Raw genomic sequence first — 20,198 nt, forward strand, 5'->3', positions numbered from 1 at the left:
TTCTGTGGGATGGCCCCCTGGAACGTACAATCCTCTCTGCCCCTCAAACGACTCCCGCTGTTCCTCAAACTGGGAAACGCAGAGCTCGAGCTGGAGCCACTTCCTCCACAAGTGGTTACCCAAGACATGGTGCAGGAATTGTAAGCAACAGGCCTCAGCTGCCCAGCCATTAAAAATACTCTCCATTCTCTTTTAACAGTATATTTAGTACCTTGTTTAAGATGTTAATTAATGCTTCTAGACTTGGTCTGTACTTATACCTTATTAATTGACATACTTACCCCAATTGAATTTTTTAATTTGCCAACTCCTAGTTTGAATGAATGCCCTAGCTCAGAGAGAAAAAAGTGAAAAATGCTCATCAATCAATAATTTACCTGCTTCGATGTGACATTACACTTTGGTTTTCTTTTGAATACAGTTGGTAGGCTCTGAACTGCCCCCAAGCTCTTTTATCCTCCCTGCTAGTCTCCCTGTGCTCTCGCTTTCGGTGTTGCTGACACCACTCTTTCAACCTCCCACTGGTCTTGATGTGTTGAGGCTAGAAAATCCCCAACTCTTTGCTGGTCTAAAACCTGTTCTCGTTTGCGATTACCAAAGTACCAAATGTGTGAACTTTTGACATACAGTAATGCAGGCAGTGAATAGTGGAGTGCCACAAGGATCAGCATGGGCTCTTAAGATTATCCCTTTATATGCAATTTTCATTGGGATCCCTAGCATCCTCAGTTTTGCAGGCAATCCCTATAATTGCTCTTTTAGATGGTAATAATGAGAAGCAATAAGCTCACATTGGTTTTTGATAACTGATTTGTTAGCACTTTTATATATTAAAACAACAAGACCCTCGAATTGTTTACTTGTTCCTGTGGATTCCCATTGAAAATCTGCAGCTTGGGGGAAGTCTGGTTGCATGACTATAACCTGTGCCAAGAACAGGATATGATGGACCTCAGACATATGCTGTAGATTCCTCATCCCTAAACAGTCACTGATGCAGGGAGTGCGGGCTGAGCATGGGACTCCCTATGCTGGGTTTCTGCGTTCTCAGGTTCTTGGTGGTTTACCACATTGGCTAGTACAATGAGAAGGAAAAGGTGTTCCAGCCTTTATATCGGTAGAGTGCCCATTGTGAGGCTGTCGGCCTGGGCATGTTGAAAGATTTTTTTTAAATTTCATTCTTGCTGGCCACTTGCATGCGTCTATTCTTCTATTTCTTTTTGGGAGGATATGTGAGTGTAGCACCCTCCCCTCTCCTACACCAAAGGTTGCAGAAGGCTGTGTGAGGTTATGGGCACCCAAAGTGCACCCCATGTGGTCCGGGTGCCTTGGGAAGGGATGGCACAGGAGGTCCCTGGCAGATGTGGTCCCAGCACCGATATTGAGCCAGAATTCTTAAAATAATGAATTTGGAAAGAAGCACTGAACAAGTTTTAACGTTCCATTTGTGTTTACTCCCATTTTTAAAGCATTAAAAGCAGTTGAGAAGTGTAACTGCTGAGGTTTGGCCCCGCTGTGTACCTACTACGCTCTGCCCTGGGATGAATGTTTTATTTCTGCCTCTGCAGCTTCTAACAGTTGAGTACATAATGCTTTGCAGCAGAATGTTAAATCCCGATCAAGCTTTGAATCCCCAGCATGTGACAGCTGGAGGAGCAGAATCTGTGTAACAGGACCTGTGTGTATGAGTTTACACAGATTCACAACTGATATCTGCAAATCCTGAGAAATATACACAGGCTCGTGTCAAATCCCTAATTTATGAGCCTGAAACCAAATAAACAGGAAACCTGTCCCAGCATCCTAATTCTCACCAAGGCTCCTTAGAATACCACCTTCCAGACTCACGACTGCTACCTAGAAGGACAAGGGCAGCAGAAAGATGGGAACACCACCACCTGGAAGTTCTCCTCCAAGACACTCACCATCCTGACTTGGAAATATATCGCTGTTCCTTCACTGCTGTGGGGTCAAAATCCTGGGACACCCTCCCTAACAGCACTGTGAGTGTACCTATACCACAGGGACTGCAGCGGTTCAAGAAAGCACCCCACCACCATCTTCTCAAGGGTAATTAGGGATGGCAATAAAATGCTGGCCCAGCCAGTGACTCCCACATGCTGTAAAAGAATTTTTAAAAAAAATTTGGGCCAGCCTTCTGAAATCTGTACAGACTTGTACCAAATTCCTGAAGTCAGATAAGTTTGTACAGAGGCACAGTTAATTTTTGCAATCCTTGACAAAGTTGTACAGGTTTGCATCAAATTAATTATAATTATAAGACTGAAATCATGTATACAAAGAGTCAGCTAAAAGTACCGAACTGGGGCAAGAGCAGGATCAATAGATGAGTTTTTTATAATTAATTGATGGGATGTGGACTTCACTGGCTAGGTCAGCATTTATTACCCGTCCCTAATTGTCCTTGAGAAGGTGGTGGTGGTGAGCTGCCTTTTTGAACTGCTGCAAGTCCATGTGGTGTAGGTACACCCACAATGCTGTTAGGGAGGGAGTTCCAGCATTGTGACCCAGTGACAGTGAAGGAACGGCAATATCATTCCAAGTCAGGATGGTGAGTGGCCTGGAAGGGAGCTTCCAGGTGGTGGTGTTCTCATGTGTCTGCTGCCCATGTCTGTCTAGATGGTAGAGTCGTAGGTTTGGAAGGTGCAATTTAAGGAGGCTTGGTGAGTTTCTGCAGTGCATCTTGTTAATGGGACACACTACTACCGATGCGCAGCGGCAGTAGAGGGAGTGAATGTTTGTGGATGTGGTGCCAATGAAGTGGGCTGCCTTGTCCTGGATGCTGTCAAGCTTCTTGAGTGTCTTTGGAGCAGCACTCATCCAGGCAAATGGAAAGTATTCCATCACACACTCCTGACTTGTGCTTTCTAGATGGTGGACAGGCTTTGGGGAGTCAGGAGGTGAGTTACTTGCTGCAGGATTCCTAGCCTCTGACCTGCACTTGTATTGCACAGTATTTATATGGCTAGTCCAGTTCAGTTTCTGGTCAATGGTAACCCCTAAGATGTCATTAGTGGAGGATTCAGTGATGGTAATGTCATTGAATGTCAAGAGGCAATGGTTAGATTCTCTTTTGTTGGAGATTGTCATTGCCTGCCACTTGTGTAGCACGAATGTTACTTGTCACTTGTCAACCCAAGCCTGGAAATTGTCCAAGTCTTGCTGCATTTGGACATGGACTGCTTCAATATCTGAGGAGTTACAAATGGTGCTGAACATTGTGTAATTACCAGTAAACATCCCCACTTCTGATCTTATGATGGAAGGAAGGTCATTGATGAAGCAGCTCAAGATGGTTGGACCTAGGACACTACCCTGAGGAACTCCTGCAGTGATGTCCTGGAACTGAGATGATTGATCTCCAACAACCACAACCATCTTCCTTTGTGCTAGGTATGACTCCAGACAGCAGAGAGTTTTCCTCCTGATTCCCATTGAGTCCAGTTTTGCTGGGGCATCCTGATGCCATCCTCCTTCAAATGCTGCCTTGGCGTCAAGGGCAGTCATTCTCACCTCCCCTTGGAGTTCAGCTCTTTTGACCATGCTTGATCCAAGGCTGTAATAAGGTCAGGAACTGAGCAGCCCTGGCAGAACCGAAAGCGTCAGTGAACAGTTTATTGGTAAGTAAGTGCCGCTTGATAGCACTGTTGATGACCCCTTCCATCACTGTTCTGAGGATCGAGAGTAGATCAATGGGGCACTAATCAGCCAGGCTGGATTTCTTCTGCTTTTTATGTACAGGACACCCTTGGGCATTTTTCCACATAGCTGGGTAGATGCCAGTGTAGTAGCTTGGAATAGCTTAGCTAGGGGCGCGGCGAGTTCTGGAGCACAGGTCTTGGGTACTATTGCTGGAATGTTGTCAGGGCCCATAGCCTTTGCAGTATCCAGTGCCTTCAGCCGTTTTCTTGATATCCCGTGGAGTGAATTGAATTGGCTGAAGACTGGCATCTGTGATGCTGGGGACCTACGGAGGAGGCCAAGATAGATCATCTACTCGGCACTTCTGGCTGAAAATTGTAGCAAATTCTTCAGCCTTATCTTTTGCACTGATGTGCAGGGCTCCCCCATCATTGAGGATGGGGATCTTTATGGAGCCTTATCCTCTCGTGAGTTGTTTAATTGTCCACCACCATTCACGACTGGATGTAGCAGGACTGCAGAGCTTAGACTGTGAATTACGTAGCGCTGTCTATCACTTGCTGCTTATGCTGTTTGGCATACAATTAATCCTGTGTTGTAGTTTCACCAGGTTGACACCTCATTTTTAGTTATGCCTGGTGCTGCTCCTGGCATGTGTTCCTGCACTCTTCATTGAACCAGAGTTAATCCCCTGGCTTAGTGGCAATGGTAGAGTGAGGGATATGCCGGGCAATGAGGTTACAGACTGTGGCTGTGTATAATTCTGCTGCTGATGGTCCATAGCACCTCATGGATGCCTGGCCTTGATTTGCCAGATCTGTTTGAAATCTATGCCATTTGGCATGGTGGTAGTGTCACAGCACAATGCACACTGCCGCACAAGAGCATGTATTCTAAGTCAATTCCTGTCACTGCTCATAGGGAACAGGTCTCGCCAAATCTCGGCAGCACAGCCTCAGATCGTTCATCAGCAGTGGGTAGAAAAGGCCAATATTTCCTATCATAACTTTTTGTCTTCATTGTAATCATGTTGTAGAATAGTGTGGCCTTAATTGAACACAGGCAGCATAGGAAAGCAGGACAGCAAAAGTAAATTGAAAGCCAATGCAAGAACTTGGTGTTTTTTTTTTCTCCACAGTTATTTCATCTACCCATGAAGATCCTTATAATCTTGTGATTCCTAATAAGACCACTTCAGTTAGCTAGTATCTGCAAACAATCAGCCCTGCCATACTTTTCAACATTTCCTACTGGTTCCTTGGTGCTAGAAACCAAGAGAAAATTATTAACAGCTTAATTATGGAACCAAAAGCATTGCAAGGATTTTTTAGCCAGTCACCTGCTTGAATGTGCACTCCGGTAAATCCTTGTAAAGATCCAGTGCAACTATGGTGAGACTGGTGTTTTGCCCACCACAATTATGTATAATATCCATGTCTTGTACTGCTAACAGAATATTCAGAGTCTGCTGAGGTAAGGAAATCTTAGCTAACTTTATTAAGAAACAACATACTTTGGCTTCCTCTTGCCATGAGGCCGACATGAGACATTGCATCATTTCTTCCTGTGATGATTTATACTGTGCCTCATTAGCATATCACAGTTAGAATTGACCCCCTCTATTACATCTCCCCTCAAGTCTCTGATTCTCTCTATTTTTCTACATTACTTCCCCCCCCCACCCTCTCTCAAGGTCTCAGGGGCTTCACTAGTCTACCCAAATGGGTACTGGAGGAGATTGGGAATTTGAATCTTGCAGGGCAGAAGGACAATTGGCAGGTGATTCCAGTTTGGCAATCAGACCATCATCTGGATCTTTCGATGAATGCAGCATTTTTGGTGTGTGATTTACTATATGACTTCTCCGACAGTTTAGGTCGCTTCTGTGCGGAAACTAGTGAACATCTGTTCTGTCTCAATGTGGCATTATCTGTTTGGATGAGGTAGGATCATGGATGCGGTGTCTGTTCAGCCACTTGTCCGTAGCAAACTTGATCTCAGGTCCAAACTGACTCTCCTGGTTGGGGGTCTGGCACGTTGCTTGCTTTGTGGCGTTTGTCATAGTTCCACCACTGCCTGGAACGACACTCGTCCTCTTTTTCTCTTTTCTCCCTCACTTTGTTCAAGTCATCAGTTTGTGTTTGTGTGTGTATTTACATGGTGCTAATCCATTTTGGCATGCAGTTGAACGATAGTTCAGAAGTGGAAGTTGGATGTCACCGTTCTTCAGCAATACTTTCACCATGCGTACTTCTCTTTCCACTTTACCATTGGTTTGAGAGTATCTTGGTGAGCTGGTATTATGGACAAATCCATACTGTGTTGTGAACTCTTTAAAGTATTCATTGGCAAACTGTGGTCCATTGTCATCTGACAATGTCTGGAATTCCATGTGTTGCAAAAATCTCCTTCAATGATGTAATCATTGCATCAGAAGTGTGACCCTGCAGTTGCTTGACATCTGCCCATCTTGAGTAGAGTCTGCTATGATCCAGAACATTATCTGTGTTTGAAGAGGTCATCCCAGGATGGTCTGGGATATCATTCCCTTGGTCTTGATGGAAAGGAAGATGACATCAACAGTTCTCTAATCTCCTGACAATGAATAGCACAAGTAATACAGTTTGATATCATCTCCTCCAACAACTTGACCTCGAAGGTGGTGGCGTAGTGGTATTGTCACTGGACTAGTATTCTAGAGAGCCAGAGTAACACCATGCAGATGGTGAAATTTGAATTCAATAAAAATTTGGAATTAAAAGTCTGATGATGACCACAAAACCATTGCCAATTGTCAGAAAACCCCAACAGGTTCACTAATGCTCTTTAGCGAAGGAAATCTGCTGTCCTTATCTGGTCTGGCCTACGTGTGACTCCAGACCCACAACAATGTAGTTGACTCTTAAATACCTTCTGAACAAGGGCAATTAGGGCTGGGTAATAAATGCTGGTCTAGTCAGTGGCCCCCATATCCTATAAACAAATTTTAAAAAAGCTACCAAACAGAACATCTTGCTCTGGCTTGACATTTTACGATACCCGAATGCCCTTGGTGCAACTGTTGCAGTATATCGAGTCTCGGAATGACCACTCTTCTCATCATAGAAGGCTAAATCATAACTAAACTCAGGTTTCCTCTCTGTTCATGATACTGTCTGAGAATGGGTTTGTGTGTCATGTATGTTGGCCATCCTTTGATGCAGTACTCTATGACCTGAGCACATTCTTCATCAGATTTCAGTGCTTCTTTGATTTCTTTCAGTTGCTGAGTTGTTGTTCATGATGTTGTCAATGCAAAGGTTTCTACCTTTTCAACAAGGGCTACATCACCTTGTTCATGCCTTACCATTCGGATACGGGTCAAAGCATTTGCTGTTTTCCAAAACATACACTGTGTTTGCACCAAACCTCACCATCCTTAACCTGAATTATTATACTGGTGGAGGCATTTTTGCTAACTCCTTGAAATTTGAGCGTCACCCAAAGGTTGTGTCTGTCTCTACCACAAACATAATCTGCAAACTTTTCACAAGCCCATGTAGCAGCTAATGCTTCTTTCTATATCACTACATATCTCTGTTCGGTCCCTGTCAGTGAATGGGATGCATAGTAAACTAGTCTATGCTTTCTGTCCATCTGTATCTGAAAAAGTACAACTCCCAATCAGTTTTCCATGTGGTGAATTTCCAGCCTCAGCTACGGTAAACATAAAGGTGTGATACTTTCCCAGATAGAACAAGGACGATCTCATGTTCTCAAACAACTGTCCAGTAATGATTACAAGTGACAAATTCACTGACCTATAAATGTACCAGCAATTGTTTTTGCTTCCTATGGTTTTGTGAATCAAGTGAAGTTGAATACTCAGTTGATTGGTTAAGGGAATTGCAAGCATCATAATAACAGCAGCAATAACGTAAATGTTTATAATGTTTTCACATAACAAAGCTTTCAGGGCACTTTACTGTGGATCACAGCGGGGTTTAAAGAACCTGAGCAAGAGTAGCCAAGAAGATAATTCAAAGACAAAGATTTTAAGGAGGCACCCAAAGATGAAAGAAAGGTAGCGAAGCAGAGGAGTTTAAGAAGGCAAATCCAGGGTACAGGTTACAGTGGTGGCTGAAAGTTCTGCTGATTAGAGTAAACTGCAGACTATAGATCGCATGATGTTTGCTCAGAGACAGGGCTCACGAAAAGAAAACCCTGTGGTTTGTAAGATCGAGGTGTAACAAGCCTTCTAAAGCTCTATCATTTCTATAGGAAAATATCCATGAGAAGGGAGCTGTATAACCAGGAAGAGGTGCTTTCAATAGCTAATGTATCCATTAGAATTTAGAGGTGAACTTATTGAAACAAATAAGATCCAGAAGGGAACTTGACAGGATGGATGACGAAAGAATGTTTCCCCTTCTGGGAGAGACTAGAACTAGAGGACACAGTTTAAAAATGAAACATCTCCCATTCAAGATGGAGATGAGGAGAGTAATTAAACTGTGGAATTCTCTTGCCCAGAGAGCAGTGGAGGCAGGTCATTGAATATTTTTAAGGCTGAGTTAGATAGAGTCTTGGCTGACAAGGGCGCTAAGGGGTATAAGGGATAGACAGGAATGTAGGGACCACAATCAGACCAGCCATGATTTTATCAAATCACAGAACAGGCTCAAAAGGCTGAATGGCCAACTCATCCTAATTCGTATGTTCATATGTTGTCAGAAAGATATAATAATTCTCATGATGTTATTGGAACTTATTGTAAAATAGTGGTGTGTGCGTGCGTGACAGTATGTATAAAGGAGCGAAGCCTGTGTGTAAGGGTAGGAATTGTTAAGCTCTAACAAATGCAAAAATCCTTCAGCATTTATGCCTCAAGCTGCTGTCTTCACAGAACAGAAGTTAAGAAAACTCACCTTGAATTTGACTGGTTCAGGGTATTGTGTGTCACCTTGCCTGGGTCTTTTAAAATCTGTGTGTCTTGTGTTGCCTTAACGAAAGATTGATTAGGGGATTTAGAGGTTATCATAGTGGTAATTTATGGATCTGTGTATGCATTTAAAATCACTACTCTTATGTTTAATCAAGTTTCGTAAAATCCTGTAAGTCTTGGTGGTTTTACTAAGATTGAATTCAAGGCACGTGTTTCGAAATTTACACAAATTGCAAAACAAATTGTGGCAGTTGTCTCGAGTTTCCCTTTGAGATTTGAACAACTCAGCATTTGCCATCAGCTGTGCCATAACATATGTATCCTGGAGAAGATGCATCTGCAGCAACAATACTGGGTAGCTCTGGGTCATCGTGAGCTAAAATATCAGATGATATCAGCATCTCTTTGATTTTTCTCAAAAGACCTCTGTGCCGGAAGGAAGCACAACAATGTATTGTCTTGTCATAACAGCTGTCGTTTTTTTACAACACACCACCAGGTGACGTTCCCCAAAGTTGTTGATCCAGATGAGACTCCTCAATTTGTCACTGTCTGGCTGGGACACTCGCAAATTGTTATGCCCCGGGTGAGGAGGGATGAACTGGCTCTGTGTCTTTATTCAGCTCCCCGACCCTCCCCCTCTCTGTTGGTCACAACAAGATCTAATCTAAAAAGGATCCCTTTCGCAGATACCTTTTCCCAGACCCAGTAAAAAAACGTATACGGAACTGTTCTTGACTCGTGGCAAGTAGGCAATTGAGCGTTGTGATACGAGGTTCCAGTGGAGTTGAGTTGGGTAGATGAATAGTTGGTTTCGAGGTTCCAGTAGAGTTGAATTCAGTAGAGGGGGAAAGAGATCGGGATACCTGCAAAATGGCAATTTGCAGGGGTATTGTGTGTGGCTGTTACTTCTGAGTCAAACTTCCAGCACTTGTGCGCTCTTTCTCTCAGAACATCCACCAACAGACAGACACCGGGGCAGCTTTGCAGCTCACTTTTAACCCCTTCTTTGTATATTCCAAGTGGGAAGCGAATTCACAAATCTGTCTTGGCATCGCTCACAGGATTTCTTAATGAGATGACACTCATCTTCCATTATGTCCCATTGCCTCTACCGGGAGGAGCAATTCGTTTCTGGATGTCTCTAGCAGTACCTTGTCTGGCAACAGGGTGGCATCCCATTATCTCTTGAAACATCAACCTGCTGCATTCCAGCCAGTGGCTTGTGTGCATTTTCAAAACTCAGGTCTTATTGTTAAAGCCCAATATTCCTGGGTACAATTCAGTGTTTTTCCTTCATTATCATGACAGGATTCACTCATTAATGATGGCTAGACAGGAAATGGGCAGGAACACTTGGTTTACCATACCCTCGGATCTCTGGAGCTCAGTCACATTTTGAGGAGCTGGAAACTCCTTGATTGTTGTTGTCTTCTGCCCAAGGAATGTGACAGTTGGCTGCGAGAGTTCACATTTGTTGTTGAGTGTAAGCCCTGGTTCTTGTAGTCCTGGCATTGCGGCATAGCCTGCACTCTAGCGCTATGTTCTGTGTGAGTGGATCCATGGATCAGGACATCATCCATGTGACAAACAACTCCATCCAGTGCTTCTGGGATACTTGACATTGTCCTCTGGAAAATTTCTGGTATTGATGTGATGCTGAAGAGTGGCCTGTTGAAACAAAACCACCTAAACGGTGTAATAAAGATTGTGAGCAATGTAAACTCTTCATTTTTGGCAACTACCAAAAACTATTTGCTTCTAGCTTTGTAAGGATTGAGCTCTTTCCCAATTTTGCTAAGCCCTTGTCCACAGACAGCATAGGATGAACTTCACGTTCACCTGTTTAGTTTAACTGTGTAAGATCTGTGCAAATTCTGATGGTTCCTTTGGGCTTTGGCATTGGGACCATCTGGAACACCAACTTGTTGGTTCTGTCACTGGTGAAATTATCCCTTGCTTCAGCATGGAGTCAATTTCCTACTTTGGCAAGAGTGGATAAGGGACTCTTCTGCATATAAAATGACACACTGGCCAGAATTTTTAGCTCATCGGGCGGGTATCCTGACATCATTGCTCACACGCATGATATTTCAGTCAGTGGGCGCACATGGGAGTCGGCAGCACACCCGCCGATAATTTAGAGGCCTATTAAGGCCATTAGCAATGTAATTGAATTAAATATTTGGTTGTCCATCTAACCTTACAGTTGACGGGCAGGTGAAAAGGCCAAGTGGCCTTTGCGTTTTTTGTGAAATTTCATCCACAGGCAGGATGAGGTTTCAATCTGTCATTTACAAAAAAATTAAAATTTTTCACACTAATTTCTAACATGTCACATGAGCAGGGACAGAGTCACATGAGGGGGCATGTTTTTTTTAACATCTTTAAAATCCTTTTTTTATTTTCATTATATCTTCATCTCCATGGGGCAAGTCCTTGCCTCAGGGAGCTTTTCCTGCACGCCTGCACCAACTTGCATTCTCTCTCTCTCTCTCTCTCTCTCTCTCTCTCTCTCTCTCTCTCTCTCTCTCTATCTCTCTCACTCTTTCCCCCGCCTCCCCCCACTCCCCACCACCACAAAGGCAGGCAGCTCTCAGTGCTGCAGCGCACGTTTCACACTGGGAGGGCCTCAGTTGGCCCACCAGCATAAAATCGTGGTCTGGCCCCAATCGCAGGTGGCGTTCGGCTTCCCGACTGCTCCCGCCAAGCCCGCCCGACAGATTCTGGTCGCTGGCTTTGTTTCAGGGCATAAGAGTAATGTCCTAATCCTGTGAACAGCTGTGGAAATTCAGCTCTGAAGTTTTTAGACTGATCGCCTTAGCTTTCCAGTTCCCACACTCTGCAAATCAGATGTAAGTCAGTACAGGCTTTCCTGCTTCAGAGTGAACAGCTCTGGTTCAGGATTGTATAAGGTTTCAGATTTTTCTGTTCTGTTGAAGGGTCATGAGGACTCGAAACGTCAACTCTTTTCTTCTCCGCCGATGCTGCCAGACCTGCTGAGTTTTTCCAGGTAATTCTGTTTTTGTTTTTGTTTCAGATTTTTCTCTCTCTCTATATTGAAGAGTTGCATTCAGTTGTCTTATGACCATGAGTTCTATACCTCTTGGCCCATGTAGTTTTTTGCATGATGGCTGAAGAGAACTTTTCTCCAACCCCAGTTTGGCATCAAAAAGAACTGAAACTGCTGGGCCTGTGTCTAACCTTTGTTTCCCTCGACTAAGATATCAGCATTTCAGGAGCTTTTGCCTAGTTCCTCAATCTCTCCAAGGAAAGGCATCTCAACATCATTGATCTCTTCTATTTCATGGATCATGGTCCTTTTGAAAACTTCTCTTTTTGCTTATTCTGTACAAGCTTTTTGCTACAACACACAGCCTGAAAGTGACCTTTCTTTCTTCAAAAAATGGCATTCGGCCTCTTCTGGGAAGGACAATTTTCACACTTTTTTCTCGCCACACCAATTACAATCAGCTTCGGTAGGTGATGGATATTTTTCCTGCCTCCCCTTTTTTTGTAGTCTCTGCTTTCAAATTTAACATACTCTATTGAGTCAGTCATTTTTGGCAAATGGCTCTCCCTGTCACCCCAAATCATAATCGATTTTGCTTCCAGACCTCAGCATGTCTGTCCAGTTGAATTGCCTTTGTTAAGGTTAAATCATCCACCAATTGCAAGTGGTCAGGGAATATCTCATCCAAGAATCTGACAACATTCCTGTCCCTGATTAGTTCACTGTTTAAGCTGCCATATTCACAGCTTTCTGCAAGCCTATGTAAATTATTGATAAATGTATCAGTACTTTCCCCTTGTCGTTGGGCATGTTTGTTAAATTTAGCCTGCTCAACAATGGTATTCTTTGAGTGAAGTAGGCAATTTTATTATTTCATCATATGTAGCTTTTTCTTTGTAGATCCCTTCCCTGACCAGGATATTGCCTGCCAGAGCCACCCATTACGTACAATAGTGTACTGACCTGCTCGCCATATGGGCCCGATGCGGTGTGATATTTGGCAAATCTTTGGCACTGAAGCCTTCGAGCCATGCTTCTGCCTGGTTGAGACCTACAACCTGCTCAAAGCTTTCCACTAACAGTAAAACTTTCCCATACTATTCCTTTCACTTGCTGCCACCATATAATATTCTTGGTCTCCTAGTGCTAACACAGAGTCTGCTGAGGTAAGGAAATCACTAACTTTATTAAGAAACAGCCTACTGTGGTTTCATCTTGCCATGAAGTCCACAAGAGAGAGCAAGATCATGAGACTTTGCATCACTTCCTGTGATAATGTATACTGTCTCATTAGTGTGTCATATAGTCATAGTTAAGGGGTAGTGGTATGTCACTGGGCTAGTAGTCCAGGAACCCAGGATAATGCTCTGGAAACTCTGGTACAAATCCCACATGGCATATGGTGAAATTTGAATTCAATAAAAATCTGGAATTAAAAGTCTAATGATGACCATGAAACCATTATTGATTGTCATAAAACCCATCTGGTTCACTAATGTCTTTCGAGAAGGAAATCTGCCATCCTTACCTGGTCTGGCCTATATGTGACTCCAGACCCACAGCAATGCAGTTGACTCTTAAATGTCCTCAGAAATGGCCTAGCAGGCCACTCAGTTCTCAAGGGCAATTAGGGATGGACAATAAATGCTGGTTGAGGCAGCAACGCCCCCCATCCCTGTGCCCCTATTCCTACCTAATGTTCTAGTGATTTTTTTAATCAGTTTCTCCAGTGTCCCTTTGGAGCTGAAGATAGTCTGTAGCAAGCTTTGAAGACCAACCACAGTGTAGCAGGGCCAGGAGCATCTAGGTTAGCCTCTGAGGGTGAATATTTTTTTTTTTTAAATGCTCTTGTCAGTGAAACCCTGTGATCAATTGCATATTCAGCTTTAACCTCCTTCTGCCATTGACAGCCAGTGATTCACAGCCATCCATTGTTCCCAGAGTCGCTAAGGTGCAATGTGTGAACAATACATTCTTTGACAGATTTGCTTGTGATTATGATATGACTGTCCATATTTGGATATAATATATGCCCAACCTCACTTACAGAAGTGGTCAGAGAAACTATTCCTTTTACATCACATTGGCGTACCATGGGAAGCTGGTGTAACTGAGCTGAAAATACTGGCTTAGTTTTTAAAACTGCAATCCCCCCTAGTAACTTAAAGGTTACATGATTTTATTTGATTATTGCAGCCTACCTGTAAGTTTCAACATTTAAAACAAGGAAAAATTACTCTTGCTGTGATTATTTTATGACAGATGACATGTATTGTGCTGGCAAAATACCATTGTTTCAGCAGAGTATTGCCACATATTAAAGCAGAACCTGCCTGTGTGCCCGACACGTTTCACATGTTCCCTTCCTCTCCTGTTTAGAGCTACAGAGCTGCTTTCATTTCTTGAACTATTGAAATGAATTGTTTAGAAATTCCTTCTGTGCAGAAAAGTTGTTTTTTGAGATTGACAAAAAATACTGAGGAACATCTATGTTACGTGGTCATTGTTTTAATTTGAAACTGATGACTCCTTAGGAGCAATTTTCAACAGGTATCTGAATGTATGGATGTTGGGACCCTGAAACATGAGTTATGGTCTCTCCCAAAGTTTGTCCGTTACGATTCAAATTGGGGTGAATTGTTAGGTGTGCAGCATACCTACCTATTTAATATGTGTATATGAGGGTCTTGGGCCTGCTGCAGGACCCAAATGCCTTTTTCACCAGCATGCATCTTTCTTTCAATTACATTACGTGGGCAACAAATAATCATCAAACAAATTCAGTACACTAAGAGGTCAGTAAAAAAAAAAAATGTTATTGATAATGCGCACACTCTAATCAGGATCATCCTCATACAAGCTTCTAACGCTCCCTAACCCATTCTGATATTTCTACATGTCAATACCTCATTGGCTTCAACATGGAAACTGAAAGGATGCTATGCCTCCAGTGTGGGCATTTAAGATCACTGTGGTTGGTGACCTCGTGCCTGGAAGGTTCTGGCAGCTGCCTACAGGATCTTAGCTGCTATTGAAGTACTTTGACCTAGCTGGCTTTCTGGCAGCATATTGGGCATTGGTTGAGGAGTTGGCATGGGGCCACAGAGGAAGGATATCACTGCCACTCGCACATGTCCCAAACCAAGCACTAAGCTGGAGGAGAGTGGCCTATAGGAGGGTCGTGATGAAACTAAAGTACTTATCCACACTTTCATATAAAATCTGGAACCATGTGGACTTGATGGGCCACAGAGTTTGAATGGCAACAGTTTGAGATTCCAACAGGGTGGTGTGCTGGTTTCATTACAGAGGATCCCACTGTAGCATTCGTAGAATGGACCATGGGTAACTCCATTGCCTCAATATCATGCGCTATGACCCTGCAAAAAGTAGATTACTTCTCACAGTCTGACATGTAGAAATTTCCTGGCTGGCCATCCACTGCACTGAAAAATTGCTGGTGTGCACTGATCAATCTTCTTTTAAAGCTGGAGTTCTGAAAGTTGTCACTGCACCTTTTATAGCCGAGTTAGACCACAACTAGCAGCAGAGATTTATCACGCAGGTGCAGCAAGCAATTCGGAAGGCAAGTGGTATGTTGGCCTTTATTGCAAGAGGATTTAAGTACAGGAGTAAAGATGCCTTGCTGCAATTGTATAGAGCCTTGGTGAGACTGCACCTGAAGTATTGCGTACAGTTTTGGTCTCCTTACCCAAGGAAGGATATACTTGCATAAAAGGAGTGCAACTAAGGTTCACCAGACTAAATCCTGGGATGGTGGGGTTGTTTTATGAGGAGAGATTGAGGTGACTGGGCCTGCATTCTCAAGAGTTTAAATAATGAGATCTCATCGAAGCATACAAAATTCTTACAGAGCTGAACAGGGTATTTGGAGGACGGATGTTCCCTCTGGCTGTGGGGGGTCTAGAACCAGGGAAAACAGGACAGAGATGAGGAGGAATTTCTTCACTCGGTTGGTGAGAGGAGGTTGGAAGGTGAACTTTTGGAATACTCATTAAGTACATTCAAGATTGATAGATTTCTAGATATTACAGATATCAAGGGATATGAGGATAGTACAGGAAAATGGCATTGCGGTAGAAGATTGAGTAGAATGGTGGAGCAGACTTGAGGGGCCAAATGGCCTACTCCTATATCTTATGTTCCTATGCAGCAACAGTTTGCCGTTCATAAAGATACCAGCTCATCAAGAGGTGCAGGATGCCTTTCAATGGTGAGGGACTCATATGATTTCCCATGACTTACCCCCCCAACCCACCGCACTGTTGTTCTGCCTATTACAAGTGTGTGTTGCATTTGCTATCCACTCTTACTATAACAAAAATATATGTGCTTCAAAACAGTGCATGCCTCACATCATCAGGTTTGAGGTGACATAGTGGATACACTCCCTACTTTGTACCTGCTTTGCACACTTCATTAAATCTTCAGCATTTAGTCAAATTACAACAAAGCCCAATAATGTTGTGAGTGTATCTGAGAAGCACTTTAGTCGCTCTGTGGCCATTTGCAATCAATGTTTTGAGTAAGACTCGCAATAAGTATTTTCCCTTTTTTCTCTTGGGTGGTCCACTACTTCAAAAAGATGATCATTCGTTGACGAACCAACCTCCTTTTGTTTGTCCTCCAAGGAACAATAATTCTTGTAAAAGGTTGTGTATCAGCCATTTTTCTGTGATATCAAGACTCAATTTAAATGTAAGCAGCAGTCCTTCAATATCTGCTCACACTCAATAAATACTCCCCCACCCCCTCAAATCTCTGGGAGCAACACCAAATCTTTAAATGAGATGACCTTGCATTATGAGCATAGTAGCGTATGTTGTGTATAGGACCACCTAAAAGGCAGAGATCCCAGCAGTTGTGCATCAGAATTGCGTTATTGGTTCTTGTAGCTCATAAGTTGACTTTTTTGCTGTTTCAAAATAACTGATCCATTGACATTTACTTTTTTTCAGATGGTTCTGAACAAGTTACCATTATACCTCCAGGCAGACATGAATATCCATTCAGCCTTGTGCTTCCACAAACGTGAGTTAGTGAAAGAGTTAGTGAAAGCGTAATTTAACGTAGTACTTCATTTTCCATTGGTCTATCTAACCTGTCCATCCAATTAGAATCATAGAATGGTTATAACACAGAAGGAAGCAATTCAGCCCGTCATGTGCACACCACAAGAACAATTCAGCGAATCCCCTTTCCCATTGCCCTGCAATTTTCTTTCTCTTCTTCCAGTGCTTATCCCATTCCCTTTTTGAAGGCCACAATTGAAGCTGCCTCCACCAAAGGGAGTCTTTTGTTCTTCCTGCCAAAATGGACAACTTCACATTTTCCCACGTAATACTCCATTTGCCAAATCTTTGCCTATTCACTTAACCTATTTATATTTTTTGTAGCCTCCTTATGTCTTCTTCACAACTTACTTTCCTATCTTTGTGTTATCAGCAAATTTGGCAACCATCCCATCCATCCCTTCATCCAAGCCATTTATATAAATTGTAAACAGTTGAGGTACCAGCACTGATCCCTGTGGCGTACCACTCGTCACATCCTGCAACCAGAAAAAGACCTATTTATGCCTACTCTCTGCTTCCTGTTAGCTAGTCAATCTTCTATCCATGCCAATATGTTACCCCCTACACCATGAGATTTTGTTTTCTGCATTAACTTTTGATGTGGAAATTTAAGTACAGTACATCCACCGGTTCCACTTTATGCAAGGCACATGTTACTTCCTCAAAAAGCTCCAATAAGTCGATTAAACATGATATCCCTTTCACAAAACCATGTTGACACTGCCTGATTACCTTGAACTTATCCAAGTACCCTGCTATAGCTTCTTTAATAATAGCTTCTAACATTTTCCCGATGACAGATGTTAAGCTAAATGGCCTGTAGCTTCCTGCTTTCTGTCTCACCCCTTTTTTGAATAATGGAATTACATTTGCCATCTTCCAATCTAATGGGACATTTCCTGAATCTAGGGAGTTTTGGAAAGTTAAAACCAATGCGTCAACTATCTCACTAACCACTTCTTTTAAGACCCCAGCATGAAGTCCATTAGGATCCGGGCACTTGCCAGCCCACAGCTCCAACTCAGTACCACTTCTCTGGTGATTGTAATTTTCCTGAGTTCCTCCCTCACTTTCATTTCCTGATTTATAGCTGTTTCTGGGATGTTACTTGTATCCTCTATAGTGAAGACCTGTTTAATTCAGCTGCCATTTCCTTGTTTTCCATTATCACTTCTCCAGACTGGCTTTCTATAAAGCCAACACTTGCTTTGTTAACTTGTTTCTTTTTTGAATATTTATAGAAACTCTCACTACCTGTTTTTTATATTTCTGGCTAGCATTCTCTCATACCTTCCTTTTTCCTTCCTTATTAATCTTTTAGTCATCCTTTGCTGTTTCATGTATTCTATCCAATTTTCTGGCCCTGCACCTATCTTTGCACAATTATATGCTTTTACTTTAAGTTTGATACTATCGTTAACCTTTCTAGTTAACTACAGTCCTTCCCTTGGACTTTTTCTTACTCATTGGAATGTATCTATTCTGTGTATTCTAAAATATCCCCTTATGTGGGAGAAGACAGAGAGTGGTAGTGGATGATTGCTTCTCAGACTGGAGGCCTGTGACTAGTGGTGTGCCTCAGGGATCTGTGCTAGGACCATTGTTGTTTGTTGTCTATATCAATGATTTGTATGATAATGTGGTGAATTGGATCAGCAAGTTTGCTGATGACACTAAGATTGGAGGCGTTGTGGACAGCAAGGAAGGCTTTCAAAGCTTGCAGAGAGATCTGGACCAGCTGGAAAAATGGGCCAGAAAATGGCAGATGGAATTTAATGTGGAAAAGTGTGAGGTGTTGCATTTTGGAAGGTCAAACCAAGGTAGGACATACACAATAAATGGTAGGGCACTGAGGAGTGCGGAGGAACAAAGGGATCTGGGAGTTCACTTAGATAGTTCCCTGAAAGTGGCGTCACAGGTAGACAAGGTTGTAAAGAATGATTTATGAAGGCCAGTACGCCAAAAGCTAAGTATTGAGTATGGGAGTTGGGATGTTATGATGAAGTTGTATAAGACATTGGTGAGGCCAACTTTGGAGTATTGTGTGCAGTTCTGGTCGCCTAACTACAGGAAGGATATCAGTAATATTGAGAGAGTGCAGAGAAGATTTACTAGGATGTTGCCGGGTCTTCAGGAGTTGAGTTACAGGGAAAGATTAAACAGGTTAGAACTTTATTTCTTGGAGCGTAGAAGAATGAGGGGAGATATGATAGAAGTTTACAAAATTATGAGGGGTATAGACAGAGTAAATGCGAGTAAGCTCTTTCCACTTAGATTAGGAGAAATAAACACGAGAGGACATGGCTTTATGGTGAAAGGGGAAAGGTTTAGGGGGAACATTAGGGGGAACTTCTTCACTCAGAGTGGTGAGAGTGTGGAACAAGCTACTATCTGACGTCGTAAATGTGGGCTCACTCTTAAGTTTTTAGAATAAATTAGATAGATACATGGATGGGAGAGGTCTGGAGGATTATGGACTAGGTGCAGGTCAATGGGACTAGAAGAATAATATTTTGGCACAGACTAGAAGGGCTGAATGGCCTGTTTTCTGTGCTGTAGTGTTCTATGGTTCTATGTTTGCTGCTGCATCTATATTGACCTATCCCTTAACCTAATTTGCCAATTCACCTTAGCCAGCTCTGTTTTCATGCCCTCATAATTATTTAAGTTTAAAAGCATAGTCACGGACCCACTTCCCTATCCCTCAAACTAAATGTAAGATTCAATTATATGATGCTACTTAGGGGTGCCTTCACTATGAGATCATTAATTAATCCCATCTCATTGCACAATACCAGGTCTAGTGTAGCCTGCTCTCTGGTTGGCTCCAGAACATACTGATCAAGGGATCAAAGGGCGGGGGCCTGTACACAACTCCCGCAAGTGACTTCTTGCCTTTACAATTTCTCATCTCTACCCAAATCGTTTCCATATCATGGTTTCCTGAACTTAGGTCACCCCTCTCTATTGTGCCAATACCATCATTAACTAACAGAACCACCCCACCACCTTTTCCTCACTTCCTGTCCTTCCTAAATGTCCTTTACCCTTTAAAATTCAGGTCCAAATCCATGTCCTCCTGCAGCTATGTCTCTATAATGGCTATCAAATTGTACTTATTTATTTCTATGTTTGCTCTGAGTTCAACTGTTTTGGTTCGAATGCTTCATGCATTCAGGTACAGAGCCTTTAGTTTTATTCTTTTTATAACTTCCAGTCTCATCCGTTGATTTACTGTTAAATTTGTACTCTCTTTCCCTTCCCGTCATGGTCTGTTTTTCATTTCTCGTAATAATGCCTTTCTCTTTTGCCTTGTCTCTGTTCTTTGATTTACCACATCTTCCAAAATTTGATCCCTTGACCCCAGTACTTAGTTTAAAATCCTCTCTCTACTTTCCTATTTATGTGGCTTGCAAGAACACCAGAGCCAGTACAGTTCAGGTGTCAACCATCCTAATGTTACAGATCCTCCTTTCCCCAGTCCTGATGCCAGTGCCCCACA

At 42.7% G+C, this 20,198-nt stretch overlaps 1 protein-coding gene across 3 annotated transcripts in view; it reads left to right on the forward strand.

The window, feature by feature from the left end:
* The window catches only part of LOC121276928 (arrestin domain-containing protein 3-like), a 71,308-nt gene that overhangs the window by 25,248 nt on the left and 25,862 nt on the right, over positions 1 to 20,198 (forward strand). For all 3 annotated transcript variants that reach the window (XR_005942757.1, XM_041185614.1, XM_041185613.1), the window contains exon 2: positions 16,580 to 16,652. Coding sequence is in view for 2 of the 3 variants with exons in the window: in XM_041185614.1 (XP_041041548.1) it covers positions 16,580 to 16,652 (73 nt within the window). In the remaining variant the exon portion in view is untranslated. The remainder of the gene's footprint in view (positions 1 to 16,579; positions 16,653 to 20,198) is intronic.

Source organism: Carcharodon carcharias, chromosome 4 (genome assembly GCF_017639515.1).
Source record: "Carcharodon carcharias isolate sCarCar2 chromosome 4, sCarCar2.pri, whole genome shotgun sequence".
Classification (NCBI taxonomy): Eukaryota; Metazoa; Chordata; class Chondrichthyes; order Lamniformes; family Lamnidae; genus Carcharodon; species Carcharodon carcharias.